The sequence below is a fragment of the Mastigoproctus giganteus genome, chromosome 3, assembly GCF_048544385.1.
Source record: "Mastigoproctus giganteus isolate SK-2022 chromosome 3, ASM4854438v1, whole genome shotgun sequence".
NCBI lineage: Eukaryota > Metazoa > Arthropoda > Arachnida > Uropygi > Thelyphonidae > Mastigoproctus > Mastigoproctus giganteus.
This window is the reverse complement of record NC_143577.1, coordinates 35,724,791-35,752,222: the sequence shown is the minus strand read 5'-3', so window position 1 is coordinate 35,752,222 and position 27,432 is coordinate 35,724,791. Positions and strand designations below refer to the sequence as shown.

General features: G+C 35.2%; 1 protein-coding gene across 2 annotated transcripts; it reads left to right on the top strand.

Annotated features, from left to right (window-relative positions):
• Positions 1–27,432, top strand: Coq4 (Coenzyme Q4). Of its 2 annotated transcripts, none has more exons than XM_090370482.1 (6): positions 1–103; positions 10,649–10,798; positions 12,044–12,140; positions 15,440–15,542; positions 23,938–24,161; positions 26,742–27,432. In XM_090370482.1, exons 1-6 carry the CDS (start codon positions 13–15, stop codon positions 26,902–26,904), a joined length of 828 nt encoding a protein of 275 aa, XP_090226608.1. In that variant the 5' UTR covers positions 1–12; the 3' UTR covers positions 26,905–27,432. The 2 variants fall into 2 exon arrangements, with proteins under 2 accessions (XP_090226608.1, XP_090226607.1); XM_090370481.1 differs by having other exon boundaries at positions 12,044–12,149.

The window sequence follows — 27,432 nt, the reverse complement described above, 5'->3', positions numbered from 1 at the left end:
AAGTGTCGTGCAATGGTGGTCCGTTTTCATTTCATTTTTCGACGAATATACCCTTCTGAGCGTTCTTTTGGTGATATGCATACTGATGCTGAATATTACCAAGGTTAGTGTATTGTAGGTTCCTATAAACCCCTCCATACAGGATAGGCCATATGTCAGTTTACCGAGAGAGAGAATTTAGCAGGAGTAAAGTACCGGAATCAGTTTGACGAATTTATAAATTTCATACATCACATTATAAATTATTATATAAATGTAATATTGATGAAGCAGTATTTCATGAAACTGACTTTGAGAGCTAAATTTTATAAATTATTTCTCGGTAAACTGACATATTGCTCACCCAGTATATCCCACCAAATAAGGAAAATTATGCATAATTTCATCATAAGCAAGTTCATAACAAAGATAAATAGGAATTATATTGAGGATAACTTCCACGGTGTAGTGCGCAGAATTCTTAATGAAACATTTAAATGGAAAGTGAAGATGGTTGTCGTGTTTTCCATTTTAACTGGTATTTTTGTTTATGCATGTTACTTTCAAATGATATTTGGAAGTTAGTCATAATTTCTAAAATAAATACATAAGAGGCTCACATCTGGTGAGTATGGGCTTGGCACACCCAGGGTCCTGAGCTGGATATCATCATTCTTCTCTTTTTTGGTGATTCCTTTCTACTTCTGACTCTCTTTCTCTCACTCAGAATAACCTGGAATTTTTTTTTTTTTTTTTTTAGCTGGTGCAGCATAAGCCTCAGGCTTCCTTGCATCATATAGCTAATGATAATAATATAATTACAGATGGGGAAAATTACACATGCCGATATATCGAACACCGTGTATTTGACACTAGCGATATATTATTAAAGGCACAATATGGCCTAAGTAGCCCTTGCACCAGAAATAACCATCCCAATACTAATATGCCCAATTGGAGGGTCTAATTCACAAACACTTTTAAAAATCATTAAGTTTTCATAATATAAATGATTGACTTATTTATAAACAGGCATCTTTATTTACAATAACATTGAGTATTTAAAAATTTCCGCATGTAGGATAGACGTGCGGAAATTTGCCTTTAGCCAGCGGGTGGTTGGTTGGTGGAATAGACTTCCATCCCTTGTAGTGGAGGTTGATAGCCTAAATAAGTTTAAGGCTCAACTGGACAGGTATTTTGAACGAACAGAGGGGTGAAGTGGAAGTGGTTTTTTTTTTTTTTTTTTTTTTTGGCTGATGCTGCATAAGCTTGCTTTCTTGCATCAAATGCCTCTACTAATGCTAATAAGTTTGCCTGTAAAAAAAAAAAAAAATTTTGATTTATTTACAAACAAAAATCTTGTTTGTAAATTTTTTGAAATTGTTCTATATAAGTGCTTGAATTCTTGCCTTCTTCCATTTCACTACTTTTGTATCTAAGAGATATGAATAATGCACCTTTTCTTTGAATGTCCTGTATTATGGCCCTAAAATGTTTTCAAATTATAAGAATAAAACAAATTTCTGTGTACATTTAGTTTACATTTAATTTTTATACTCTGGATATCCTCAAGCCAGAAGAGCTTATAATTTAGCTGATTTATTGCAGCTGATTTACCAATGCTACAGTTAACATTGGCCGTGAACTTTTTGTGGCATTGTGTGGTCTCGATTTTGCATCTTGTGAATTTGCCTCCATATATGTTACCCCATGACCATTTTTTTTTTTTTTTTTTTTTTTTAATGTAAACCCCAAATACGAGAGGTATTAGAACCTATAGTACTTAGTACCATGCTTGGGTTGGAGGTTGAGAAGATGAAAGAAGATATTTGTTGATGTTGGACTTGAACTTCTGTAGACTGTAATTTTCAGGAAATACGTAAGAAGGAAGGTTGTTCCAGAAAATGGCAGTTGAATGAATAAACAAGCAAGATGAAAAGTTGGTTCTGTGAGTTTGAAGTTGGACAGTAAACGGATGTTGGCTAGTGGCTGCACGTGTTCAGACTGTTTTGAAAGAGAGAGCAGGAATTATAGAAGCCAATTCAGAAGAACAGTGCCCATGGAAATATCTGTAAAAAAGGCATGCAGCAGTACGTCTATGAGAGAGCGAGTGGAGAGACTCTGTTAGAGATGAATCATTAATTAACCTAACTGCCCTATTCTGAATGGAATCAAGAAGCTTGAGAGAGGTTTTGGGGGCACCACCCCCAGATGTGGGAACAATATTCCATGGTAAGGCGGATTTGCGATTTGTACAGAGTGAATAGCTGTTTGGAAGAAAAGTAATTTTTTTTTTTTTTTTATATATGAAACCCCCAAACACGAAAGGTATCAAAACCTATAGTACTTAGTACCGTGCATGGGTTGAAGGAGAAGTATGGGGGGAGGGGGATGCCAGAAACTTTGCTCTAGAGACTAAACATGGGTTTCACCACTTCAAGACTCCAATAAGCAAAGTGGTGGTATTTCACCAGTTGATGAAAGTCATCTACCACCTGCCGAGAGCGAAAGAGAAAACCAAGTTTTTTAGATGCAGAGGAAGCAATATTTGTAATGTGCTTGTGCCAAGAGAGATTAGAAATCAGGGTAATCCCCAAAAGAGATATATCATTTTGCCTAGAAATCGGAGTGTCACCAAAGATAAGCATAGGAGCAGAAGAATCCTTTTTGCGAGATATAAGACAAGACTTGAGTTTTAGAAGGATTGAAATCAACTAAGTTGTCTTTGCCCCACTGGAGAATTACCTGAAGATCCGCATTTAAGGAATTGGTAGCAGAGTTTCGAGAAGTTGAAGCTGATTGAGCAGGGCTACATTTCTCAAAATGGAAAGTGGAATGCAATGTGCTATCATCGGCAAAGCTATGGATAGGATTTCCAATCAATGGAAGAAGGTCATTAATATACAAGAGAAAAAGAGTAGGGGAAAGAACTGAACCTTGGTGAAGTTAGAAGACAGAGAGCCATCTGCCATCACTCTCAGTGAGCGATCAAAGAGAAAACTGGATAACCAATTACAAAAAACAGATGGCAAACCATAAGATGAAAGTTTATTTAGAAGACCTTTATGCCAAACACGATCAAAAGTCTTTGAGATATCAAGAGCAACTACTTGTGTTTCGCCGAACCTTTCCATTGAATTAGTCCATAAATGGGTAACATAAGCCAGAATACCACCAGTGGATCGGCACTGACGGAATCCATGCTGGCGATCATTGATCAGACGGAAAGTTTCTAGGTAGTTTTCCATAGCCACAAATCAATCAGCCCTTTGTCCTCCTCAGATTAATAGGAAATTAGGCATGGAAAAGCAGGTTGTCTTATTTTTAGATTTTTCTATGTTTGATTTGGTACATCCTGAAATTCTTACTCAGAAACTTCAGTACTATGTGTTTACAGATTTGTTGTTTGGATCAATAACTTTAATATTTCCAATGAAACATTTGTGGTGGTCGGAGTATTGTTCTTCTATCTGTCTAGTAACTGAGGGTATCCTTTTTTTGGACCTTCCCCCCCATGATTACTTTTATTCAACCTTTATTTTCATGACATTGTAGGTAAATGTAGACAAGACTTAACATCTCGTGCAATTCAATAACTATGAATCGCTGCAAGGGCACAAGGCTACACCCTATCTTAGAGGCAACTATCTTGAAACTGGATAAACGCTGGCAGCAAATCCACACATATCCGTGCAGCAAAAATGAGTAGCACCCTAGTAGTTGAATGTTTAATCTCATGCATGCATCACAGCACACACAACTCTGTATTCGTTAAAAAATTTTGTCTCTAATGTCTTTATACTGTTAGAATTGCCAATGAAGGGGTCCATTTAACCCCAAAAGCTACATGTCATTTATCGTTTATTAAACTTTCTGGATCAAACAGTACAGTACTTATACACATGACATTTTTACATTATTTAGGAATGCTAAGCAAATATTTACAGATGATCTGTTTTTATTATTATACAGCTTGTCTCAGTAGTAAAATCACCATACAGTACTACCAGGTCTGCCATTGTGGGAAGACCCATAATGTCAGGGAGAGCCTGAACACTTTGATTTGTATGGTTTTTAGAGAGCACTGTGGATATGGGACTGTTCATGAATCTTGATGGGAGGAGATGTCTCTTGACTTCATAATATTGGAGGCAATTAGTGAGGTCATTCTGAGTTAAAAATGTTATATCAATACAGGTCAGATTCTGAATGCATGCAGCAGGCATGAATGTTCATGCAAGCTGACATACACAAGTAGCATATGTGCTAGCAAACATTCAGATCATTCTGTGTTGTAACAAAAGTAACTGTAGAACTGATATTTACTTGGCCAACATCCCTCAATGGCAGCATTGGAGCTACTATTGCAAGACCACTACACAAAATATGTACAGTATATACATATTGTTCATTGGAAATGTAAATGTCATTTTCACATTTAGTTCTGTTACTAAATGTCATGTTTGCTAGTGCATGTGCTGTTCATGTGTCAGCTTGCATAAATGTCTATGCCTGCTGCATGCATTTGCAAACACACTACATTTCAAATACTAATAGCTCCATAACCGTAAAGAATTGGATCAGTGTTTCTAATAATCTCATGCTCTGTTAAAAAATTGGTAATCCAACAGATTAGTTTTATATTTGTATAGTTTAAATGAGTGTTTTCCTCTTTGTTCTTTGGTGAGAATTGAAGTTAACTGATTGCAAAATCTATATACAGATTCATTTGGAGGATACCAATGAGTTGCAGACATGTCTTTAAGAAATTGTTAGGCAATCTAAATAATATACCAATCAATGCTAAGAAAAGAATGCTCATCACTTTTCTCAATTATTGGAATTCTGAAGGATATTTAGTGATTTTTTTCATTATGCCATCTGTGGCATAACCAGAAATTTGCAGTTAGGTATCTAACAAATAGTCTTCATTAAAATAAGACCTTTCATCCTCATCCCTCTTCAGTTGTGTTACTACTGTCAGTAACTCATTTGTAGTCTTGGACTACTGTAGTGACCTAGGAGTATTCCTTTGTCATGGTTGACATCCTATATTTCATGTTATCATGTGTTTTCACATTCTGGCGGACAATTAGTGATTTAATTTGGTTTCCATCACAACACTAATATTTATCAACTGAAATTGAGACTTTTTTGTAAGTCAGTTTATTCTATCTTAAAAACAATGATGCCAGCAGGCAATTAAATATCTCTATCTCTTGGCATAGCACCAAGCTTAATTTTCAGTTTTGTCTTGGGTGTCGTGTTGAATTGTACCCTTACCTTTAAAAGATGGAATTAAAATTATATTAAAAGTTGGAGTTCAAAATATTCTCCAGACACCCACATCAGCTAAATGGGGAGCTGATCAACATGTGCTAAGAACTATGGATTAGCCTTATTTTTCTCAACAGCAGAGTAACTCACTCTAATTTGGGTAAAATCTTTTCACATACAAGGAGGGGGGGGGGGTTCAAAAAATATTTGCATTCACCCAGAAGAGTTGTTTGTGATAGAAAGACGAAATTTTTTTTGCTTGATACCTTGAAATCTCTACAGGAACCACACATTTCCGCTTGGATCTGACAATTCATTTTTTTTTTTAATTTTGCAGCACTGAATGAAGTGAAGTGTCATGGCAAATAAAGTGGAATATAGATCAGTGATTCAGTTTGTCTTTCTTTAAGGGAAAACCCCCCAAAAAAATCCATGAAGGAATGGTTGCTGTTTATAGAGAAGATTGCCCAGGTTATAGCACTTGTTGTTGCAAATTGGTATAAACAATTCAAATGTAGAAGAACCTCAGTGCACAAAGAAGAAATCTTAGAATGCCTAGCAACTGCTGTAACAGAAGAGAGTTTTGCAAAAATTGAGGTATTAATCCTTGTAATATCACCATATTAGTGTGAGAGAACTAACTGCAGAGCTCCAAATTAATGTAGGGTCTATTGAGAATAGACAGTTATATATGAGTAAAGTGTCTGCTAGGTTGGTTCCCAGATTTCTGACCCCTTACCAGAAGGAAAGTGTACAGTGTTCACAACTAGTCATCATGAATGAAACTTGAATCCATCAATATGATCCCAAAACTAAAATACATGGCAAAACAATGGAAGTGTGCAGAATCATCCATTCCCCCCCCCCCCCAAAAAAAAGGCAGAAGTGAAACTAAGCATTGGCAAGGTGATGCTGTCAGTTTTCTGGGATCAGCTTGGTGTAATACTAAAAGATTGCCTTCAGAAAGGCTGTACTGTGATAGTGAAGTATTATTCCAACCTCCTCATAAAGCTATATGCTGTTATAAAAGAGAAAAGATAGAGAAAGATGTCAAAAGGTATGCATCTGCTTCTGCCTCTGCACATTCCTTCCATGCTGCAGTGAGTGGCAATATTTCAAACCCACATTCGTGCCCACGAATGTGGGTGTAAAATATTGCCATATCCTGCTTATTCCCCCGACTTTTCACCCTTGGATTTCTTCCTCTTTCCTACCTTAAAGTCCTTTCATGGAAAACACTTTGCGGCTGATGATGAGGTAATTTCTGCTGCTAAATCTTGGTTTAAAGGACGGTCAGGGGACTTCTACGATAGACTGATGGTCTCCGTAGCCGAGTGGTCAGGAGCGGGAGTGCAGTAGCACACGCTCTTTGAGTAGACCCGGATTCAAGCCCCTGACTGCTGAATACGGTCGATCTGCCAACCCGCACTGGACCAGCGTGGCAGATTATGGTCCATTTCCCTCAGCATGGATTGTTGAGGAGGCTTCCATCCTGCAGTGGGTTGATAATGGCTGCACTTTACTTTTTTTTTTTTTTTACAGGGGACTTCTACAAAATTGGCCTCTCAGAAGTGTACTGAGAGGCAGCAAAAATATGTCATTTTTCTTTGATGACCATGTTGAAAAATTATAATACATGGTATTTGTTTCACCTTTCTATTACAACTACTTTTGGATGAACAAATCTTTTTTGATCCCTCCTCATAAAAACATTAGACCATATATTAAATCAGACATGCAGGCTAGTGACTAGATGCCTCAAATTGATGCAAGTTAATTCTCTTAACATAATGGTAGCTATTGTCCCTCCTCACTATCAGAATTAACAGCATGAAGGAAAGAACCAAACACTTGGTCCCAAACATTCACTGCATGCAGCTCAGAATTTTTTCTGACTTTATGGAAATTTCTCATCTCTTTATATAATAAATGAATAGGCACATTATAACCATAGCAGCTTATGTGCCAATAAACCTCCATAACAACAACAACAACTGCATGCAGCACTTTCCTTCCCAAACAACTTCCTCTATGAGATAACACTACTTTGCTCTTCCCCCCCTGACATCACAATATTAAGACTATGGTAAGATGCCATTGTCACATAGCTAACCAGAAGCCTAATCAGCCTTCCACTATCTGAGGCACTTCTACCCAGAACCAAATTAGATTTGACCAGATGGAGATACTTGAACAGTCTTTGGACTTTTACTAGAACTAGGTTTAGTCTGATCCACTCGAGTTTCTCAGATGGCCTCTGTGGAATGAGTGGGTGCTATCCAAGCTGTGAGACAGTTTGACTGTCTTTTGCCTTTACCACCATGCTCAGTAGAGGACTTTGTTTTGAATTATTATGATTATGGCAGTCCAGTAATGTGAAAACATTACAGGACAAATGTATAATCTATGAACTCTTTAGATTGCACTATCTTGCTTGTTTATATACAGACTGATTTAGACTTTGTATGACTGTGACATTTGTATTTCTTTGTATTTTTTTTGTTGTTTGTGTTGTTTGTTATTTGGTTTTTAGGAGCATTAGCAACTAAGGCCATATTGCTCCGGGGATATGCGGTGGTCATTTCCTGACCTTTCCGCATCCTCCGTATTTGGTGGTCACGGGCTCAAACCCCGGTCTAATCAAGAAGCGTGTGCTACGCACTGCTGCTCCTGCCCACCTGGCTATAGAGGCGCCTTTTTTTTTTTTTTTTTTTTTTTTTTTTGTATTCTTTATATATATTTAATCATATTATTTCACTGTTTGACTAACATACAACCTACGTATGGATTTCTCTTGTCTTGGGTTATAAATAAAATTTACCATGGACTTGACTACAGTATGATATGTGCATACATCAAGCTGCTCCCTCTCTCTCCAGCACTTAGTTCTTTGTGTAGTGTCCTGTTTATTTACAAGGTGATATTAATAGGACTTAATGCTAGGTAGAACTTACAAAAAATTAATAAATGAAATTTACATAAAATATAAGTTTGCATTACTAAAATTATTGAACATAGATTATAAATGTGCCAACATCAAACTCAACTTTGGAAGAAGAGTTTAATGCTGGTTCATTTATTAATATAACTTTTTTTTTTTTTTTGTATTTTTTTTTTATGTTCATTTAAAATTTCCTTGAATTTAGGGTTTTTTTTTTTTTTCGTTTATGTTGAATATTCCTAACAAGACCTTGTTTTATCCTAAAAGGTGTGTAACTTTATCTCCAGCTTGTTTAGATATAGGCTATAGCTTCTATAGCTAATTAACTTTTTTAAGTTTTCTGTATTATTCTTACATGATGTGTTCAAAATATATATGCGAGTAAATTAAATTCTTAATGGGGAATGAACACAGTTCTTAAAAGTTGTGTAGCCAAAGAGCTTTCGAAACTTTGTGTGCTTGAATTAAGTTAGTTTGAGGAATTTGTCTTGTAATTTTTAAATTACACTAAACTAATTAGTTAAGCATAATTTAGGCACCTCCGTAGCCAGGTGGACAGGAGCAGTAGTGCATAGCACACGCTTCTTGATTAGACCGGGGTTCGAGCCCGTACCCACTAAATATGGAGGATGTGGCAGGTCAGGGAACGACCACCGCATATTCCCAGCCCGGATAAAGGGTGGGGGTTGGCGTCAGGAAGGGCATCTGGCCGTAAAAAATTGCAGCCAAAACAATAAAAACGCTGACCCCATATAATAATGAGAAAAGGCGAGGACAAAAAAAAATTAGTTAAGCATAATTTACATTTTGAGTCTGTGCATTCATTTCCACATTAAGTATTATATCATTCTTATAGCAATGTACACTATATGGCCAAAAATATTTGGGTGTACTCTGGTATCTGCAAAGAAGGTTTTTACTTCAAAAACCTAATATGTAGTAGGACCACCTTTGCTCTGTATAGCAGTCTCAACCTTCCTGTGAATACTTTCTGCCAGCTACCACTAGTATTGACCAGAATTTGCCACCATTTCTCCTATGGCTCTTTTGGCTGCAGCCTAATCTGCTGCTCCAATTTGTTCCACAGGTGTTCAGTAACATCTGTGGGACGTTTTTGATATCATTGTATAAAAATCAGTCCTGTAAGATATGGAGTATTATTGTGATGATACTGACAGAGCCCATTGTACTTATGTGCAGCTAGATTTCCATTGAATCCCAGGCTGTGTAGCTCTTACTCTGGACATTTGTTGCACTGATGAATGTTTCTGTAGCCTCTTGGACCTGATAAGTGTTTTGCACAACGACATGTGTGAAACATGTATACATGCTTTGATTCATCAAACACATTCACATTTTTTTTATTCATCAAATACAGACCTTTTCACATTGAAGTACCAGCTATGGTCTTTCATCTTTGAATAACATATACGCCTCAGTAAGTCACAGTAAGTTTTTCTTAAATAAGTTTTAAAGGGTTTTTTTTTTTTTTTGTAGTTGTTGGCGCATCGGCATCTGTGGCTATGATGCACCTCCCAAGGTTTTTGCAGTACTTTAATCCAAGCCCGAGGCGGGAGTCGAACTCACGACCTTTGGGTTGCCAGGCAGGTGCTTTACCCACCCGGCTAGCCCGGTCGGCAAGTTTTACAGTAATGTAGTCTGTTGTGCTTTCATTCAGTGTTAGGATCAGTACTTTATCTTTGTTTTTTAATTGATAAAACAAAGCTCTACTATGAGTTTTTCTAATGACTAATTACTCTTTGGCCAAATTATTTTTTTTTACATAAGGTTGAGTTCTTTGTTGGTTGTCAGTATTTCAAAACTGAATAAGGATCCTTTACTCAGTAGAATTTTTCACATTAATATAGCTACCAGAAAATGTCATTTCATTTCATTTCTTATATGAAACTTTTATTAAGATTATGAAAATTTCTCTTTCTCTTCTTTTACTTTACATAGCATCAGAATTAGATTAAATGCTGCTTTATTAAGGCTTAATTTACAATTCTCTTTTCTTCTGTGAAGAAGTAATTTTTCTAAGAATTAAAAGGATTGCTCAAATTTTGAGGTTGTAGGAATGAGGTATTTCAACATAGTTACTGCAAGTAGATTACGATAAAATTTACTACCAAAATGAAGCAAAGGGGAAGGATCAGTAGAGGGAAAAATGATGTGCACATTCCTACACACCTTATAATTTAAACCATAGAAATACAGTATTTTGTTCAAAGACTATAAAATTAAGAATTTATTGGAGAAAATATTTTCATCATGCCTAATAGAACAGTACAGTATATATTGCCCATTCCAAAATTTTTGTTTTGTGAAATAACATGTATATTATACCTGTGTCAATATTGTTGACTTATATTTTCTTTGTTTTAACTAGACGTAATAAATTTTAGCCTTAAGCTTAAATATTTAAATCATTCATCTTTAAATTTTCAGGTAATGCTAAGGAATCTGAGAATAATTATGAAAGTTTCAGAAGAACAAATGAAATTCTGTATCCAGAACATATACCAACAAACTGTTTCCAAAAATTCCTTCTTACTGTTGGATCAGCAGCCATGGCAATATCTGATCCTTACAGAGATGGTGAGTCTCCTCTTGCAATTTTCTATCTATAAATTAATTCAGAATTTTTTTCCCTCACACTTCTTTGTCTCTTGTTAATTAAAAATATGTAATCAAAGCAACCAATAAATTTTGAAATATTTGAAAGGATATGCTTGGATGAAAGCAGAGAACCTTGGCACCAGAAACTATAACCAGCAGTTAAAGAATCCTGTCTCTTGTCTGGTTTTTTTGGATATCCCTTTTATTTTTGTCATGCAGAAATAGTAATCATTAATGTGGTTACGTAGTTTTCGCCGCACTTTAGGAACAACAAAAGGCATGCTTCTAATTTTCTCAGTTTGCCACATCCTCAGATTTTATGGAGCCCAGGTTTTCTCCTGATCACCAGTCTTGCAACCAAAGTACAAAGAATATGTACATTTAGTAACACTATTGATTTTCTTCCTCTGAGTTTTTGTTGTAAACTCTCCACACGTGTAGCAGAAATTGTCCTGGTGATTTACACACTTCCTTTGCTTCTGCTAAACATTTTGACAATACAATGCTAAGCAAAACATAGAAGAAACAAACAAATATGTAATAGGTATGCAGATAAATTGTATATATAGTTGCATTAAATCTGTCTTTCAATTACTGAGAAAGGTGGGAGGCAGATAGTCAAGGTTGAACATGTTAACTCTCTCCAACATTATTGCCATCTGTGAGCACAAGCAAACATTATTATTGCAAGTAGTACAACAGATCAGTGTCATATCAAGTTCCCTAAATTGCAGTGAGATATGTATTATGAATAAACACAAAAACCTGTATATGTAGAAATTGTGATGTGATATGAAATTTTAAGAATTATTTTCAAAATCTGCACATAAAAATTGACTACAATAGTAGATATATTAGTGGATATATTCAAATGGATATTATCAGAACCAAAGCTGCACTCCTGCATTTTCATGTCTCTCCTGCCACTCCTCTTCTTCCCCCCCTCCGACTCATCACTAATAAAGTGAAAATTACGTGTCACATAATCTTCATCCTTGGAAACTCTCATAATTGCTATTAATATCAATTATTATTTATTAATTTCTAGTAGTTTAATGGCAATTAATATTAACAGTATAAAGAATATGCACATTTAGTGCATATTCTTTGTACTGTTAATGTGTAATGTTTGTAGCGTTAGATATTCTTTGTATCCTTAAATACTCTGAAGATCTATCAGGTATTATTTAATTTATAAATAATAAACGTGCTAATATTTTGTAGATATGGTAGCAGTTTTTGGAGAGACTACTGGACGAATAGCTCTTCAAAGAATGTATGAAAAAATGAAATGTGACCCAGAAGGACAAGAAATTCTCAGGTCTGGTGGGTAACTAATTTTCCAAGATTACTGTCTGATTTATTTTGTTCCATTTAATGATAACATTTAACAATTTTATTGTATATTTTCTATAGAATAATTTTATCTAAACAAACACACAAAAAAACCTGAGACCTCAATTTAATAGATTATATGTAGGCAAAGCCTATCCACTGAATCCAATTTTCCATTAAACTCAAAAGAATCATATACGTATATTTTCCAAAGTTATTATAATGTTATGGAAAAAAGGCACTTGAAATTTTTCCATGTTGTATAATGACAGTGGAAACTCCTAAAGCTTATTTACACTCTGAAGCTCTATCAGGTATCCTCACTCTAGGTTACAGATGAGATGCTGGTGATGAGGAAAGTCCTGATTGCCTTTGAACTTTATAAAATAAATCTTATAAAGGGTGCCAATGTATGTGAATTTAGTTTAGCTTACAGTTTTATCATAGTAGTATGAATTGCAAACATAAATTAGTTACAAATTAAAACAAATTGTTAATAAAAGAGAACAAAAAGCTTCATACAATATTTAAACTTTTCTGCTTGATTATCTGCTACTGTATTGATAAATAAGAAAGTAAGGCTAGCCTCCTCATTAGGTTAGTTTTAAATTATTAGAGCTATGAGTTAAAGTTGCTTTATTGTTAATTAATATGTATTTAACTGATGCTAAATGCCATTAGACTGAGGCATTTACATCGCTCAGTCTCTTCAGGCCAAAAAGTCTGATACAGTGTATGCTGTTCTTTATTTCCTTCCAAAAACTGTTAAACTGAGGTCCATTAAATTAAGGGTTTAATATATATTCATTTTCCCCCATTTTATGCCAGTAATTTTTGTTTATTTATATTATACAAGAAATGACATTTTTTATACACTGATGAGCCAAAACATTATGACCACCAAGTTGTTATGCAAATTGAAGGAACTGCAGGTGAAATACGACACATGCGCGGGTCGCGACACGGTATAAAAAACACCTGAGCTCCATTAATCAGAGTTACTATTGTTCTTCAGATGGGAAGAGGCAGCGGACTTAAGCGAGTTTGACAAAGGCCAAATTGTAATGGCCAGATGACTGGGTCAGCGCATATCCGAAACAGTACAGCTGGTGGGGCGCTCATGGTCAGCCGTGGTTAGTACCTACCGAAAGTGGTCTGAGGAGGGGAAATCCACGACCCTCCAGCGAGGTGTTCAACAACCACAGCTCATCAATGCTCGGGGTGAGCGAAGGTTCTCCCGGATGGTACGTAGCAACAGAAGGGCGACTGTGGTGCAACTCGTCGGTAATTGGAATGCTGCTGATGGGAGTAATGTGTCACAACACACAGTGGGGCTGTGTAGCCACAGGCCGCTCCAAATACCCATGCTACCCACGTTTCACTGGGGACAATGCCTACAATGGGCATGCGAGCATCGAAACTGGACCATGAGTGATTGGAAGAAGGTCATCTGGTCTGGTGAAACACGTTTCTTGTTGCACCATGTGGCCGGGTATGTGTGCATTGTTTACTTCGGGAAGTGATGGTGGTGGTGGTGTCATACTTTGGGTGATGTTCTGCTGGGATACCCTGGTTCCAGTCATCCATGTGCCGGGCACTCTGACATCTACCACCTACCTATACATCATTACTGACCAGGTACGCCCTTTCATGGCAACGGTCTTTCAACAGGATAATGCACCATGCCACACCGCCCGGATTGTTCGAGACTGGTTCGCAGAACGTGAGAAAGACTTCCAGATGTGGCATGGTGCATTATCCTGTTGCCCTGACCTCCAAATTCCCCAGACATCAGTCCCATCGAGCATCTGTGGTTTGTGTTGGAACAGTAGCTCCAATCTGCAGCATCTCAACCATGGACCTTACAGGTAGTTAAAGGATCTGCTGGTTACATGTTGGTACCAGAAACCACAAGACGTATTTAGAAATCTTGTAGTGTCCATGCCTCTCTGGGTACGAGCTGTTTTGGCTGCACGTGGAGAACCAATATCATATTAGGTAGGTGGTCAATAATGTTTTGGCTCATCGGTGTAAATTGTTTTGTTAAATAGTCAACTAGCAATGTATTAGTATTAGTTTTAGAAAATGCTATTCTGCTTTGTTTTTCTGTGTTAACTTTGTATGCAATAAAGCGTTCTTCTACTATTTGAAAATGCTGTAGTCCCTTGGTGACAGTAACATCACCTCAGCCCTGGGCCCTAGCTCTTTAGAAATGACTACATTTATCCATGAGTCATCCTAAAGTAACTAATAATATTTTTTTTATAATGTTTATGAAAGTTGTTTCCAATCAGAAGTTTTCTTCTGTACAAGAAATTCTCAGACCACTTGGCTGCTCATTTTAAAATCACTACATTTGTTCATCTTCAGTATAAGATCTCTACTGAGACTACCTGCTATCTGATGGAACTATCTGGTTCCATCAAATAGCAGGTAGCCTATTTGGGGATTTATTCAATCACATCTTTTAGGAAACCACACTGAATGGTATTATTTCCTAAAACTATTTCAATTACTTATATTGAAATAGTGCTCTGCATCTTAATTAATGGCAGAACAATATAAGGAAGCAAAATTTATCTAGTTTATGCCATGTAATCAATAAATAAAAATGAAATAAATTAAAATGTTCCCTAGTTTTATATTTTAATCTGCTTCTCTAATATTTATTTCATACCTTATTAAATGTACATGAGCCCTCTAATTCTCTAAGGCTAAGTGGTAATTTGTTTCAGTAATTGATTATTCTGTGACTAAAGTCAGATTTATGTGTGTCCAGTTTATAATTATCTTTCTTTAAATCTTGTTTTTGCCATCCTAGAAAAAGAAAATATACCCTCATCATTAAGTTTGCTTAATCCTTTTAATTCCTTAAATACCTCAACCATATTTTCACGTTGATGCCTAATTTCCATACTTCGTAGCTTACAGAATTAGAATTTTTTTCCTGCGACTGCAAAGTGTGATAACTTTGGCTTGTATTATATAAACTTTGTTTCCACATCACGTTCCCTGTGCATTCCTGTTATGCCTTTACAGTTTGGTGTCAAGTTGTCCAAGCATTATTTGTGTGTAGCATAAGCAGATGTGTTCCAACAAATATCAATACTTCGACTACATTAGCTGTATAAATTAAGTATTTGTAATTTATGTCATCATTATTTCATTGTATGGTGCTTTTGAAATAGGAATAGAATAGAAATGGGAAATTGTTATAAAATAAGTTTGCTGAATTTGGGAATTTATAATAATAATAAATTGTCTTAATTCTTTTTTTTATAACAGAGATAGACCACGAATAAATTCAAAAACAGTCGACCTTGATTATTTAAAATCACTTCCGGAAGGTACCTTTGGACAAGAATACAGCAAATTTCTTACTATGAACGTAAGTGAAATTTCTTTTCCAAATCTGACTTTGTATATTTTTCTTGGAATCATGATGGTTATAGTTTCTGGTTTTGTTTTCAATAATACTTATTTCACAATCATCACTGCATTAGACTAATAATACTTATTAGTCTAATGCAGTGATGATTGTGAACCTTTTCTTGCCTGCATGCCAAAAATGAGCTGAAACAAAAATATATAATTTTGTTTTATGCCATGATAAACTGATTGAAATTAGTAAATAGTCTTTATTGATATTATGAAAAAATAAATACATGAAAGTTTCTAATGAAAACTTTGTATAATTTTCTGCAGTTACACACTTAGATGTTTCACTGCCAGATGTGGCTGTAGACCATAAAACAAATTTGTCTTAAAATGAAAATTATTTTTTTGTATATTGTAAACTATTTATGAGTGGCCACATGCCAGTTTATTTTCCTGTGCATGTCACTCATGTAATTAGTTTGCTGTTGTGCTAACTTAATCTGTCCTGTTTCTTGAAAGAGCAGAAATTAAAAGAGAAGTTAAATAATTGAAAAAACTTGGTTATAAGACTGTCACAGAAGTTGGCAACTTTTTAACCCTTTCATGAGTGAGTTTGCTGAATGTGTATGAACTAGAGAAGGAGAATGAGTTTTCAGCTACTGGCTAACTCTATGGAATGAGTTTCCCCATGTAAAAGTTATTATTGATAACTACATCTGGAAGCCATGAGTACTATAAGCTGTTTGCTGGAAACAACCAGCTTGAAAATTTTTAAAAATGAAAACAAATGTTTTTAAATATTAATTTGTTCCTATTTTTTTCCTTAAATTATAAATCATATTTTGACTTGATTTGCTGTTATTGCTTTGATGTAATAACTAGAGCACTTAACTTTGGGTAACAAAACTTCATAGGATCAGTATGTAATTTCCTATCCAGCATATCTGATCTACACTATGCACCATGCTATTCAAAGAAGTTTTGAAGTTTATTGGTGTATCTGAAGAAAGGGTCTATATTTGTGATATTGGGCACTCCCATGTGCTAGCATTTACAGAAACATTATCTGCTGCTCTCTTATTAACACAGAGAGCCAATAGCACAAAGTAAACACTCAGTGAAAGCTGTTCAGTGAGTCAGTTATTTTAAAGTATAATTTCCACATAGGAATTTTGTGGGGCATGACAGACGAAACCATTCAAAAGTAGTATGAAATGATGTTATAAAACGTTTTTTTTTTTTTGAAAAACTCTCTATTGGAATTTGAGTGTGTTTTGTTTCTGATATGATAAAGGATATATTTGCACACAGGTATATAATTATTAAAAGAATACTCATTAATACATAAAATTAGTGAGATTACATTTCATGGAATTTTAAAATACAACTGTGATTATATTAATTTAAATTAAATTGACTTAACTTCAAAGGACCATATGCTGCATTCTCACTCTGAATGCCTTCTTCACCTGGATTAATTTAAAATGTTTACACAGTTTTAGACAACCATATGTTAAATTTAGTGTTAATTAAAATATGCGTGAAGCCTAACAAAGAAGTATTATTATCCAAGACATGGTATGCTGGGAAGTCTTGTAGTTCTGTTGGAGGCTTGATTTTAGTTTTGTTCACTTGTAATTTCAATTGTGCTATGGCAGCTAATGCCACGAGGAGTAAGTACCGTATTTCCCCATGTATAAGACGCATCTTAATTTTGGGGCCCGAAATTTGAAAAAAAATGTATTATATAAAGTTATTGAACTCAAGTTTTATTCATCATAAAATTCATACAACTCCTCATCACTGTCAAAACTCCCATCCATTAGCTTGTCCTCATCTGTGTCTGATGACGAATCACTGTCTTCATATATTGCCTCGTTCTCAGTTCTATCTATGGCATTTGAAATGCCACACTTCTTAAATGACTTGACAACGATCTCAATCTTGATATTATCCCAGGATCTTTTCACCCAGGTACAAACTTCTCCTATAGTTGGTTTCTTCACTCTTTCTGCTGGTGTCAAATTGTCCCCAGAAGACTTCATCCATTGGTTCCATTCGTCTCTCATGGCAGCTTTGAAGGGTTTGTTAATGCTGGCATCAAGTGATTGGAGCTGGGATGTCAAGCCTCCAGGTATGGCAGCAAGTTTTGTTTTTTGCTCTGCAGCAATCTTTGTATTTTTTGTTATGTGTGCCCTGAACTGATCAAGCACCAATAGGGCAGGTTTGTGTAAGAGCCCACCTGGTCTCCTGCTCCAAACTTTCTCAAACCAGATCTTCATCCCATCCAACCCTTGTCATGAACGTGGACAATCACTCCTCGAGGAATGTCTTCTTTTGGCATTGTTTTGCATTTGAAAATCAGCATAGGAGGCAGCTTGGTTCCATCGGCACAACAAGCTAGAACAACTCTATGATGGCTCTTTTCATGTCCACTTGTCTTCACAGTTACAGTTTTCACCCCCTTCTTATCAACAGTTCTGTTACTTGGGACATCAAATTGAAGGGGGACTTTGTCCATATTTGCAATCTGTCCCAACTCAAACTGATGTCTTCTGACATTGAATGACAGAACGATGAAATTCAAGGACCTGCTCATAGCGTTCAGGCATCTTTTGGGCAAGTCTGGTGCGTGTACACATGCTTAGTCCATTCCGTTTCATGAACCTGAAGCACCAATTGTGTCCTCCTTTGAAATCAGTAACTTCTTTATCATCAGCAATTCTTCTTGCCTCATGCTGAACCATCTTTGTGGACAGAGGAATTCCAATTGCCCTTTGCTCTTCAATTCCCTCTCTAAATCAGGCCATTTTGCTGACTTGCCTCTAATGGCCTTCTTCTGCCGTGGCGTTTTTCAGTAGGGTTTCTTCTTCCCGTAGCCAGTCTCGGATTGTTTTCTCAGTTGGAGGAGGAAAATCTTTTCTGAAACGTTCTGCCCAGAAATGGCTCAGAAAAGATTTTCTGAGCCATTTCTGGGCAGAACGTGGCAAAATGTAACCTAATATACCGGTAACAAGTGCAAAACAATGAGCGCAAAGACAACAAGCGGGAAATGCAAGTAAAAAAAAAATCTACAACCACTGTATAAAATGCACCCAGTTTTTAGACCCCACATTTTTCGAAAAAAGGTGCGTCTTATACATGGGGAAATACGGTATATAGTGTTTGTAAAGTGCACATATTCTGTGGTCAGGTTACCTGTTTATCCTAGATAGAAAAAAAAAAAAAAAAAAAAAAAAAAAGTTTCCAAAAGTAAATATCATGCAGCCTTCACCTGAGACAGACTAATTCAGCCATAGTGTGAAAATGCCCTTTAAAGATTTGGACCCAAGCCTTTTCTATGCAGGATGGAAGAACTGCAGTTATAACCACTATCTGTTTGTGGAGGCCCTGTTCACATCTCAGCTCACTACTGAGAAGCCAGTGATGAACTGATTATCAGCTATTTCTTCCACTTTTCAGCCAATAATATCAATCTGTGAAACAGACCTCTTTGCTGGAGTAACTTTTTATTTAATACTGAATTCTATGTTGGTGATGTAAGTTAGAGTTCAGGTGCCCAATACAAGATAAAAAAAATAATTTTTTAATCCTCCTAAATTACTATTTTTCACAGCCAAATTTGCTGCTTTGCACCTTAGGCAATACCAAATGCATCCCAACAACTTTCTTTTTAAGGATGCATGTAATAGATGTATCCTAACAGCTTTTATAAGGAGGTATATAATAGATGTATCCTAAGAGCTTTCTTTTCTCCTTAGAAAAGAAAACTATTAGAATACATTTGTCACAGTAAACTAAACTAATCTGTTAACTGCATGGTTTACAGTTCACTTCTTTAGGAATTATATTGTTCATTCTTAAATAGTTAAATTATTGTTAAGTTTGCTCTCAACTTTACAATCAGTTCTAAATCAAATTCATTCACTTGGAAAATAATGGAAACAATACTAAAAATAGTAACAACACAATAATTAGAGTAGTGATGTGAACAAAGCAACGAAAAAAATACAAGTAAAGTGAAGGATGTATTCATAATCTAACGAATTTTCAGTGTTACCAATGGGAATGAGTGCTCCAGCTGGTACAGCCAGCAAACAGCTTGCAGTATTCATGGCTTCCAGAAGTTGTTATCAATAATAACTTTTACTGGGAAGCATTCTTTTTTGTGGGTGTGGCCACAAAATGTTTATTTTATTTTCTCAATGAAGTTTTATACAAGTTCTTTGATGATAATCTGCTCTTGACCTTCTTGACATATATTAAGTTCCAAAGGTAACTCAGTGTTATATATCAAAAAAAAAATTTTTTTTTTTTTTTTTTTCATTTCACGATGATAACATATGGTTTGAGAACTTTACAAGACAGAGTACAAAAATATTGCTGTAATGTTAGCAGCTATTTCTGCCTCTTTTCAGTAGAAAGAAAATCTTTTCCTGAAGTGGAAGGGTTCTACTCCGCACTCTTTTCAGTGCTACTGTTACTCTCTAATAATGCTGCTGTTGCTGCAGCATTGATCTACAAAATGTAATTATAAGGGGAAAATTTTCAAAAAAATAGATAATAGCCCATTAAAATTGATGTGTTTTTTTTTTTTTTTTTAATAAAAACCTAAAACATGAGAAGTATTAGAACCCATAGTACTTAGTACCATGCATGGACTGAAGGTTCAGAAGATACTTGTTGACATTAGTCTTGAATTTCTGTATATTGTAATTTTTAGCATTAGTAGGGGCATATGAATGAATGAAAGTTGAATGAATAAATGAGGAAGAAGAAAAGTTGGTTCTGTGAGTTTGAAGTTGAACAATAAAAGGATGTTGACTGATTTCGACATGTGTTCGGACTGCTTTGGAAGAGAGTGGGAATTATAGAAGCCAGTTGGGAAAAATAGTGTTCACAGAAGTGAGCACTGTGATGTTTAAGTGCAAGCTCTGATGTTGATGTGGGCAGCTGAGAGCTTGATGGGCCCCTCAATTTAAATCCTTCGAGGGCATCTACCCTGCCCTTCAAGCTCTCATATAGGCCCAATAACGCTGAGTTGGTGCCTGATTTCCTCATACTCCTTGCATCACGTGCGCACACAGACATTCTCCTTCGCAATATCATGTCCTGCTCCTGATGCCCCACAAACATCAAACAAGCAGTACTTTTCAAAAGGCTGTGATTCAGAGGACAACCGCTCCCACTCACTTCTTCCCTGAGCCACAGCACTCCCATTAGTTTGAGCCTTTTGCTTTGCTGCTCTGGACTGAGTCATGATTTTGATTCAATTTCAATACAAAAATGTAACCCTAAACTTATATCCCAATGCAGTTATAGCACTATATATATTTCAGTATCAAGTATTATCTCCGAGTTACGTTATATGAATTTCGTATCTCCTATCAATTTATATATATTCATTTATAATGTTTGTAAAATCTAAGTCGTTATCTTTATTTAGTTAAAAAATTACGTTTGTAAAATCTAATTAGTTATAATAGATAATAAATTTAACTATCTGTTGCCACCCACGTGGTTCAAACTCTCCACTAGCTATCTATGCCAAATCGCTGATTGTAAAAGTTCTACGAATATTACTGTCCTACTTTACGATCTACTTGACAAGTTAAATTATTAAATCATGTAAGTAGCGCTATAATTTATGATTTATAATCCTCTGCTGATACTGATTACTCTGCTACAAGTTACATAGAAAATACCAGTATTGTATTGAAAAGAAAACAATGGCAGTAGATTCAAATGCTACTATCGATACAATGCCGGAAGAAATCGACTGTGGTTTTCTACACAATTACAAGACCAAGTAAAAAATAAATGTACCAATTTAATCAGCAAATCACTAAAAAAACTATACTACTAAATTCAAATCAAAAGTTATACAAAAAACATTACTTTAGAAAGAATAGAAGTAAGTGCAGTGGGCCGATAATTGGATGGGAAGGATTTGTTACCCTTTTTAGGAACTGGCTGGATATAAGCAAATTTCTAAGCAGAAGGGAAAACACCTTTGGAATAAGAAAGTGAAAAAAGTGACACAGAACAGGAGTAAGTTCAGGAGCACAGGTTTTGGGAACATGTGCAGAGTTACTATCAGGACCTGGAGCTTTCTTAGTATCAGTATTGGGTGCCTCCGTAGCCAGGTGGGCAGGAGCAGCAGTGTGTAGCACACGCTTCTTAATTAGACCAGGGTTCGAGCCCATGACCACCAAATACAGAGAATGCAGACAGGTCAGGGAATGACCACCGCATATCCCTGGAGCAATATGGCCTTAGTTGCTAATGCTCCTAAAAAACAAATAAATAACAAGCATCAATATTGTTCAAAATCCCTTTGACAGAAGACCATGAGGCAAGTAGTGAATTATCTTTTCCCTCACTTAGATATTTTTATTGTTGTTTTCCATGCATCTTTGAGTGGTCTTCTCAGTAATTCTTTTCCATTAAAGATTATTTCTAACATCAGTTCAATAAATGCTTTACTTCCCTCACTTTTGCATTTTGGAACCTCTTTCAAAAATTATAATCTTTTTCTTTACATGAACTGTCTTTGTGGATAATTTGATGTGTCTGCAAATTATAGAAGTTTCCACTTTGAATTACCCAAGGTATTTTAATTCTTAATTGATATAAATCCAACAAAATAAAAATAAAATAAAATGATCAAAATTCAAATTAAATAATTTTTGCTGTATATCCTCCTTGGAAGTACCTTCAGCAGTTAATTAGTTTTTATCAAATAAAGTGTTTGTAGCCAACCAGTATGAATTTCTAGTATTAAGCAATTACTGGTCCCAAGTTAATATACATATACATGCTGGTAAGCATTCTAATAATTCTAACAATGATTCATAAATACATGTATCATTCTTAAGTAATAAATTTTTATTAAAATATATACAAGTTTCACTAATGGTTATCAGCAGTGTGATGGTTCATTAGTTAAATTAAATTTTCTGTTTATACTCCGGTACGACCAAATGGTCAGAGGAGTTCACAAGATAGACAAAATACAAGAAATAGCACCGTATTCAGCAGTCACGAGCTTGAACCCCGGTCACTCAAGGCATGTGTATTTATGCACCTGCACGCCTGACCTCTAGGCTACGGCGACCTTTAATATGAAAGTTATATTATAATATTCCAAAAAATGTTTCATTGTCTGTATTTAAAAAAAATTTTTTTTTTTAGTAGCTGGATTTCTGTATGACCACTCGGCTACATATAGTGAACATAAGTTGAGCAAAGTTCCTAGATTTTTGCTGATAAGTTCTTTTAATGCTAAATTGTCTGTATGAGATGATTAATAGATAATATGCAAAAAATAATATTATAATTCAGAATTATATAAATTACAGACTTTCACTATTCAATTGGCATGTCTGTAACTTGTTTAATATAGTTGTGCATCACTAAAGTACCAGCTCTTTTGAGCTTACTCATATTATTGTCTAAAGGTGCACTTTATTTTTTGCACTTAGTTTTGTTAAGTGAAAAACAAGTTTGGATATCAGTATAAAAAACTAAATTAAAACATTGCTTGGTTTACTGTAGCTGCAGAGTTATTTATCTTTCTAATAACAACACATGTCATTTTGGGGCATCATGAATGTAGACAGTATACTAGGTAACTTAATAGAAACTCATTTAGAGTATGGCACTTTAAGGTCTTATGTTTGACAGTAGAGAGATGGGCTGCATTAGTGGGAGATCATAAATTATAACAGGTCATATTTTGTACTGTCCAAATAGGAATAGTGCTGTTATACAATTTTTGAATGCAGAGGGCTGCTAGCAAGCTGTGATCCACAGTGCTCATTTATCTGTTCGATCCAAGCCACAATTTTGTTACACAGAATGCAGTGGACAACACTGAAGGCTCTTTATTGCAACTGACTTCCCCCACACGTGCCATTTGGTTGTAGTTTAGCAAGCAGTCTGTAACTGGTTTCATCACCAGCCAGTGGAATTTTATTAGGACCGTATCCTATGCTTGGTGAAACAATAGGATTCATATCTTAATATCAAGGGTGACTTTGCATGCAAATCAGTTCAAAGAGATTATATGCAATGAGTATGCACTCTCAAACAAGTTTCTAGTGAATCCACCGTAGTATAATATGGATCATCCAATGTATCCAGAAGTACATTTTGTAAATTGGGAACACAGATAAATATTATATTTACCAGTGTTCCCAGATTTTATTATTAAATATAAATATATGTGCACATTTGTAGTTGCTACCTAATTGGGTTTAGATGTCTTGTTGGGAGACTATTTCTGACTATGTAGCATTTAACTTTATTTTCTTTTATCAAGACAAATTATTTGTTATAATTATATTTTATAGAAATTCATGTTGATAATGTAGAATAATATTGAATATTATTGTATGTTTCAGGGTGTAAGTCCTGATACACGACAACCAGTTCATTTTGTAGACGACAGTGATTTGGCCTATGTAATGCAGAGGTACAGAGAAGTCCATGATCTGGTTCACACACTACTTGGCATGCCAACAAATATGTTAGGTGAAGTGGCAGTGAAATGGGTGGAAGCCATTCAGACAGGCTTGCCCATGTGTGTTTCCGGAGCAATAATTGGCCCTATTAAACTGAAAAAGAAGTAAGAATATCCATTTTTTGCACAAAAAACAAAGTTTAAACCAATCTTTTATTAGTACAGTAATCCCTCAATTTACAACCATAATTGGTTCCATGAAAATTATTGTAAACCAAAATTATCATTAATTGAGTATATGAAATACATATTAAAGCTTTAATCCATTCTAAGACTATCACAAGTTGAACTTTTTCACTGAAAAATTATACTTTATAATACAAGCAGTGTGTAACTGGTTGTATTATAAAGTATATGAAATATTTGAATACTGTATAGTATTCAAACATTTCATATTAATAAATAAATATTTATGTTAGCATTATTAAATATATAGTGTAATTGATGCACTAAGTTGACAGATAAATTCTTACTTTTATCTAAAAACATCAATGCATAATGGTTGTTACATAACTTTAACACTTTTTGTATATTGAACTAATTTCTTGCTTTGTTTGCACAGAAATTGATTTCCTTCTTTTCTTTTAGACTCAGTTTGAGGCTATGACTTTTGATTTAATTTAGCAAAATTGAAACAAATGTAAAAAATTAGAGAGAGAGAAAGAGAGATGAAAAAGCAGAATACACAATGAGAGATCGACTCCAAGTGCTGATAAATGTAGCTGCATGACTTTGAGAGTGCTGTGATTGGCTGATAATGAATTTGCAGACTTGAGTACCTTGAATGACCAAAAGTGATGGCCATGTGGCTTATGAGTTTTCTTTGCCGAAAATAATGGTAAATGTTATTGTACCAATATCATTAATTGAAAGGCAAATTGCTGCTATGGATAAAGGGATGGTTGAGTGGGAGAAGACAGAGAGTGGTAATCAATGGACACTGCTCTTTGTGGACTAATGTTATTAGTGGAGTCCCTCAGGGTTCAGTGTTGGGTCCATTGTTGTTTTCTGTATTTATAAATGACATTGATGATGGTATATCAGGCTTAATGTCCAAGTTTGCAGATGATGCGAAGGTTGGCAGGGTTGTTAATGACACTAACGACAGTATGCTGCTGCAACAGGATCTTGAAAAGTTGAGCAGTTGGGCTGAGAGGTGACAAATGAAGTTTAACATTGACAAATGTAAAGTACTACATATGGGAAGCAATAACCCCAGAGTAATGTGTCAACTCTGTGTTACTACACTGACAGTGGGGTAGAGAACGAAAAGGAGCTGGGGTAATTGTGCAGGCAGATATGAAGTTTTCTGAGCAGTGCAGTCTAAGAGTAGCTTATGGTGTCTTATCAATGATATGCAGGAATTTTTCTAGAGGGATAAGGAGGTGATTATTCCCTTGTATAAGGCAATGGTCAGGCTACACCTTGAGTACTGTATACAGGTCTAGAGGCCTCATTTCAAGAAGGATGTAGAGCTGCTGGAATGAGTACAGAGAAGGGCAACAAGATTAGTGAATGGAACAAAGGGTTGTTCTTACGAAGAAAGGCTTAAGTTTTGCAAATTACAGTGTCTGGAGACTAGGCACCTGTGAGGTGATCTGTTTGAGGTGTATAAATTTTTTTTTTTTTTGGTAGTTATTGGCGCATCAGCTCCTATTGCCATAATGCACCTCCCAAGGTTATTGCAGTACTTTGATCCAAGCCCGAGGCGCGATTCGAACCCGCGACCTTTGGGTTGCCAGGTAGGCTAGCCCGGTCGGCTTTGAGGTGTATAAAGACACTGTCTTCATAACATGTTCTATAATTTTATAGAACATGTTTTAAAATTATAACAAGTTTATTGTTATAAAAATATTGGGAACATGGTTGCAGACTGTTGCTAGTGCCATAGTAAGTGTTTGCATTGGTTAAATACTTAATATTAATTGAATTGGGGTATAAAAAGGAAAGCTGATGGCATTCAAATTTGCTAGTCAGAGAGTATTGTTGCATGGTATCACTCTACTTATCATGGACTGTTTAGAGATATAATCACCTATATCCATTATTTAAATCAAACTGCCACTATCTGCTGTACTGAAATGTCATTGCTTGACAAAAATATCCAGTTTTTCTTCTGTCAAATTGAAAGAAAAATTTCTGAAAGTAAGGTGGTTTCCCTCCAAGTGGATTAAAAGCCCATTACTGCATATTTGCATAAGGAGGCAGCTGTTCTGATGTATTTTTGTTATGGGTTTGGTGCTCTCGGACCACAGATACCTGGTACATTGGATCGCTAATGGTTTGCTCGAGAGGGTATAATTCATTTCATTATTTTAATATTCATTTAAATCCAAGGAGAGTGTTAGTGAAGAAATGTCCTATATGCATATTTTGAGATAATTTCTCTCATTATTTTGAAAATTGATTAATAATGTAGAACATACTGAGCTTGTTGCTCTTTCATTTACTAACTATAAGAAAGCTGCAAACGTTTTAAGTACCTACTCATTTAAAATGCTTAGAATCCAAATTATTTTTAAAATTTTATAATGTCACATAGGCACATTGTCATAAAAAATTTTGGCATGATGCTTCTTTTCTGATATGTTATTAATATAATTTTAGTTAGGAATAGTTCTATTGTTAAAAATATATATAAGTAGATTTTGTTTTTAACTAAGGTAAATGTATTTTTTCATTTAGGCAAAGGCAAAAGTATTTATCTTCTTATCTACCATGGGCAGTTCGCTGTGGATCCAGTTCCAAATTTTTCATGAATGTATACTTTGAAAAAAGGTGGGAGCAACAAATGGAGGATTTGAGAAAAGATTTGAATATTAATATTCCTTCTGAGTTGTTAAAATAAACTTTCACCTCAAGAAACCAAATGTAAAGGCACTGCATAATAAAATATTGTAAATTAATGGGAATGCTTATGGAAACCTAATTGAGAAAGATTTTGTTAGATACAAATTCTAGCAAATGTGTGCATATTTCTTTGGATACCTGTTAGTGTATTATTTTTGTAGTGGTTTGAGGAGTTAGGGGGTGGGGGTTGATATATGTATGGCCAATTGCAAATGTATATGTTGTAATGTGCCAATATATAATATTGATATAGATACACCATAGTTTACCCATAAATTAACTACATATGTACTGTAAAGGCATCATTTAATTTTATCTCATTGTGGCTACCTTCACAACAAAATACCAGGTATTGCACTACTAATAAATAACACTTCTCTAGTAGAGGAGACTACTGTTATTTATTCTAAGTGGGCACTGCTTCATAAACTATGGTGTATCTACACCGATATTATATAGTTAATTTGAACCCATATCATATTATGCCTTGTGCATTTAGTCTTTAAATACCTATATATAATAAAAT

What these genes read in the sequence shown, in the direction of transcription:
- Coq4 (XM_090370481.1), top strand. Translation starts at nt 13, where the DNA reads ATGGTGGTCCGTTTTCATTTCATTTTTCGACGAATATACCCTTCTGAG. An exon ending in GCAAATTTCTTACTATGAAC is followed by an intron (nt 15,543 to 23,937) that starts GTAAGTGAAATT and finishes TGTATGTTTCAG; the next exon opens with GGTGTAAGTCCTGATACACG. An exon ending in CCTATTAAACTGAAAAAGAA is followed by an intron (nt 24,162 to 26,741) that starts GTAAGAATATCC and finishes TTTTTCATTTAG; the next exon opens with GCAAAGGCAAAAGTATTTAT.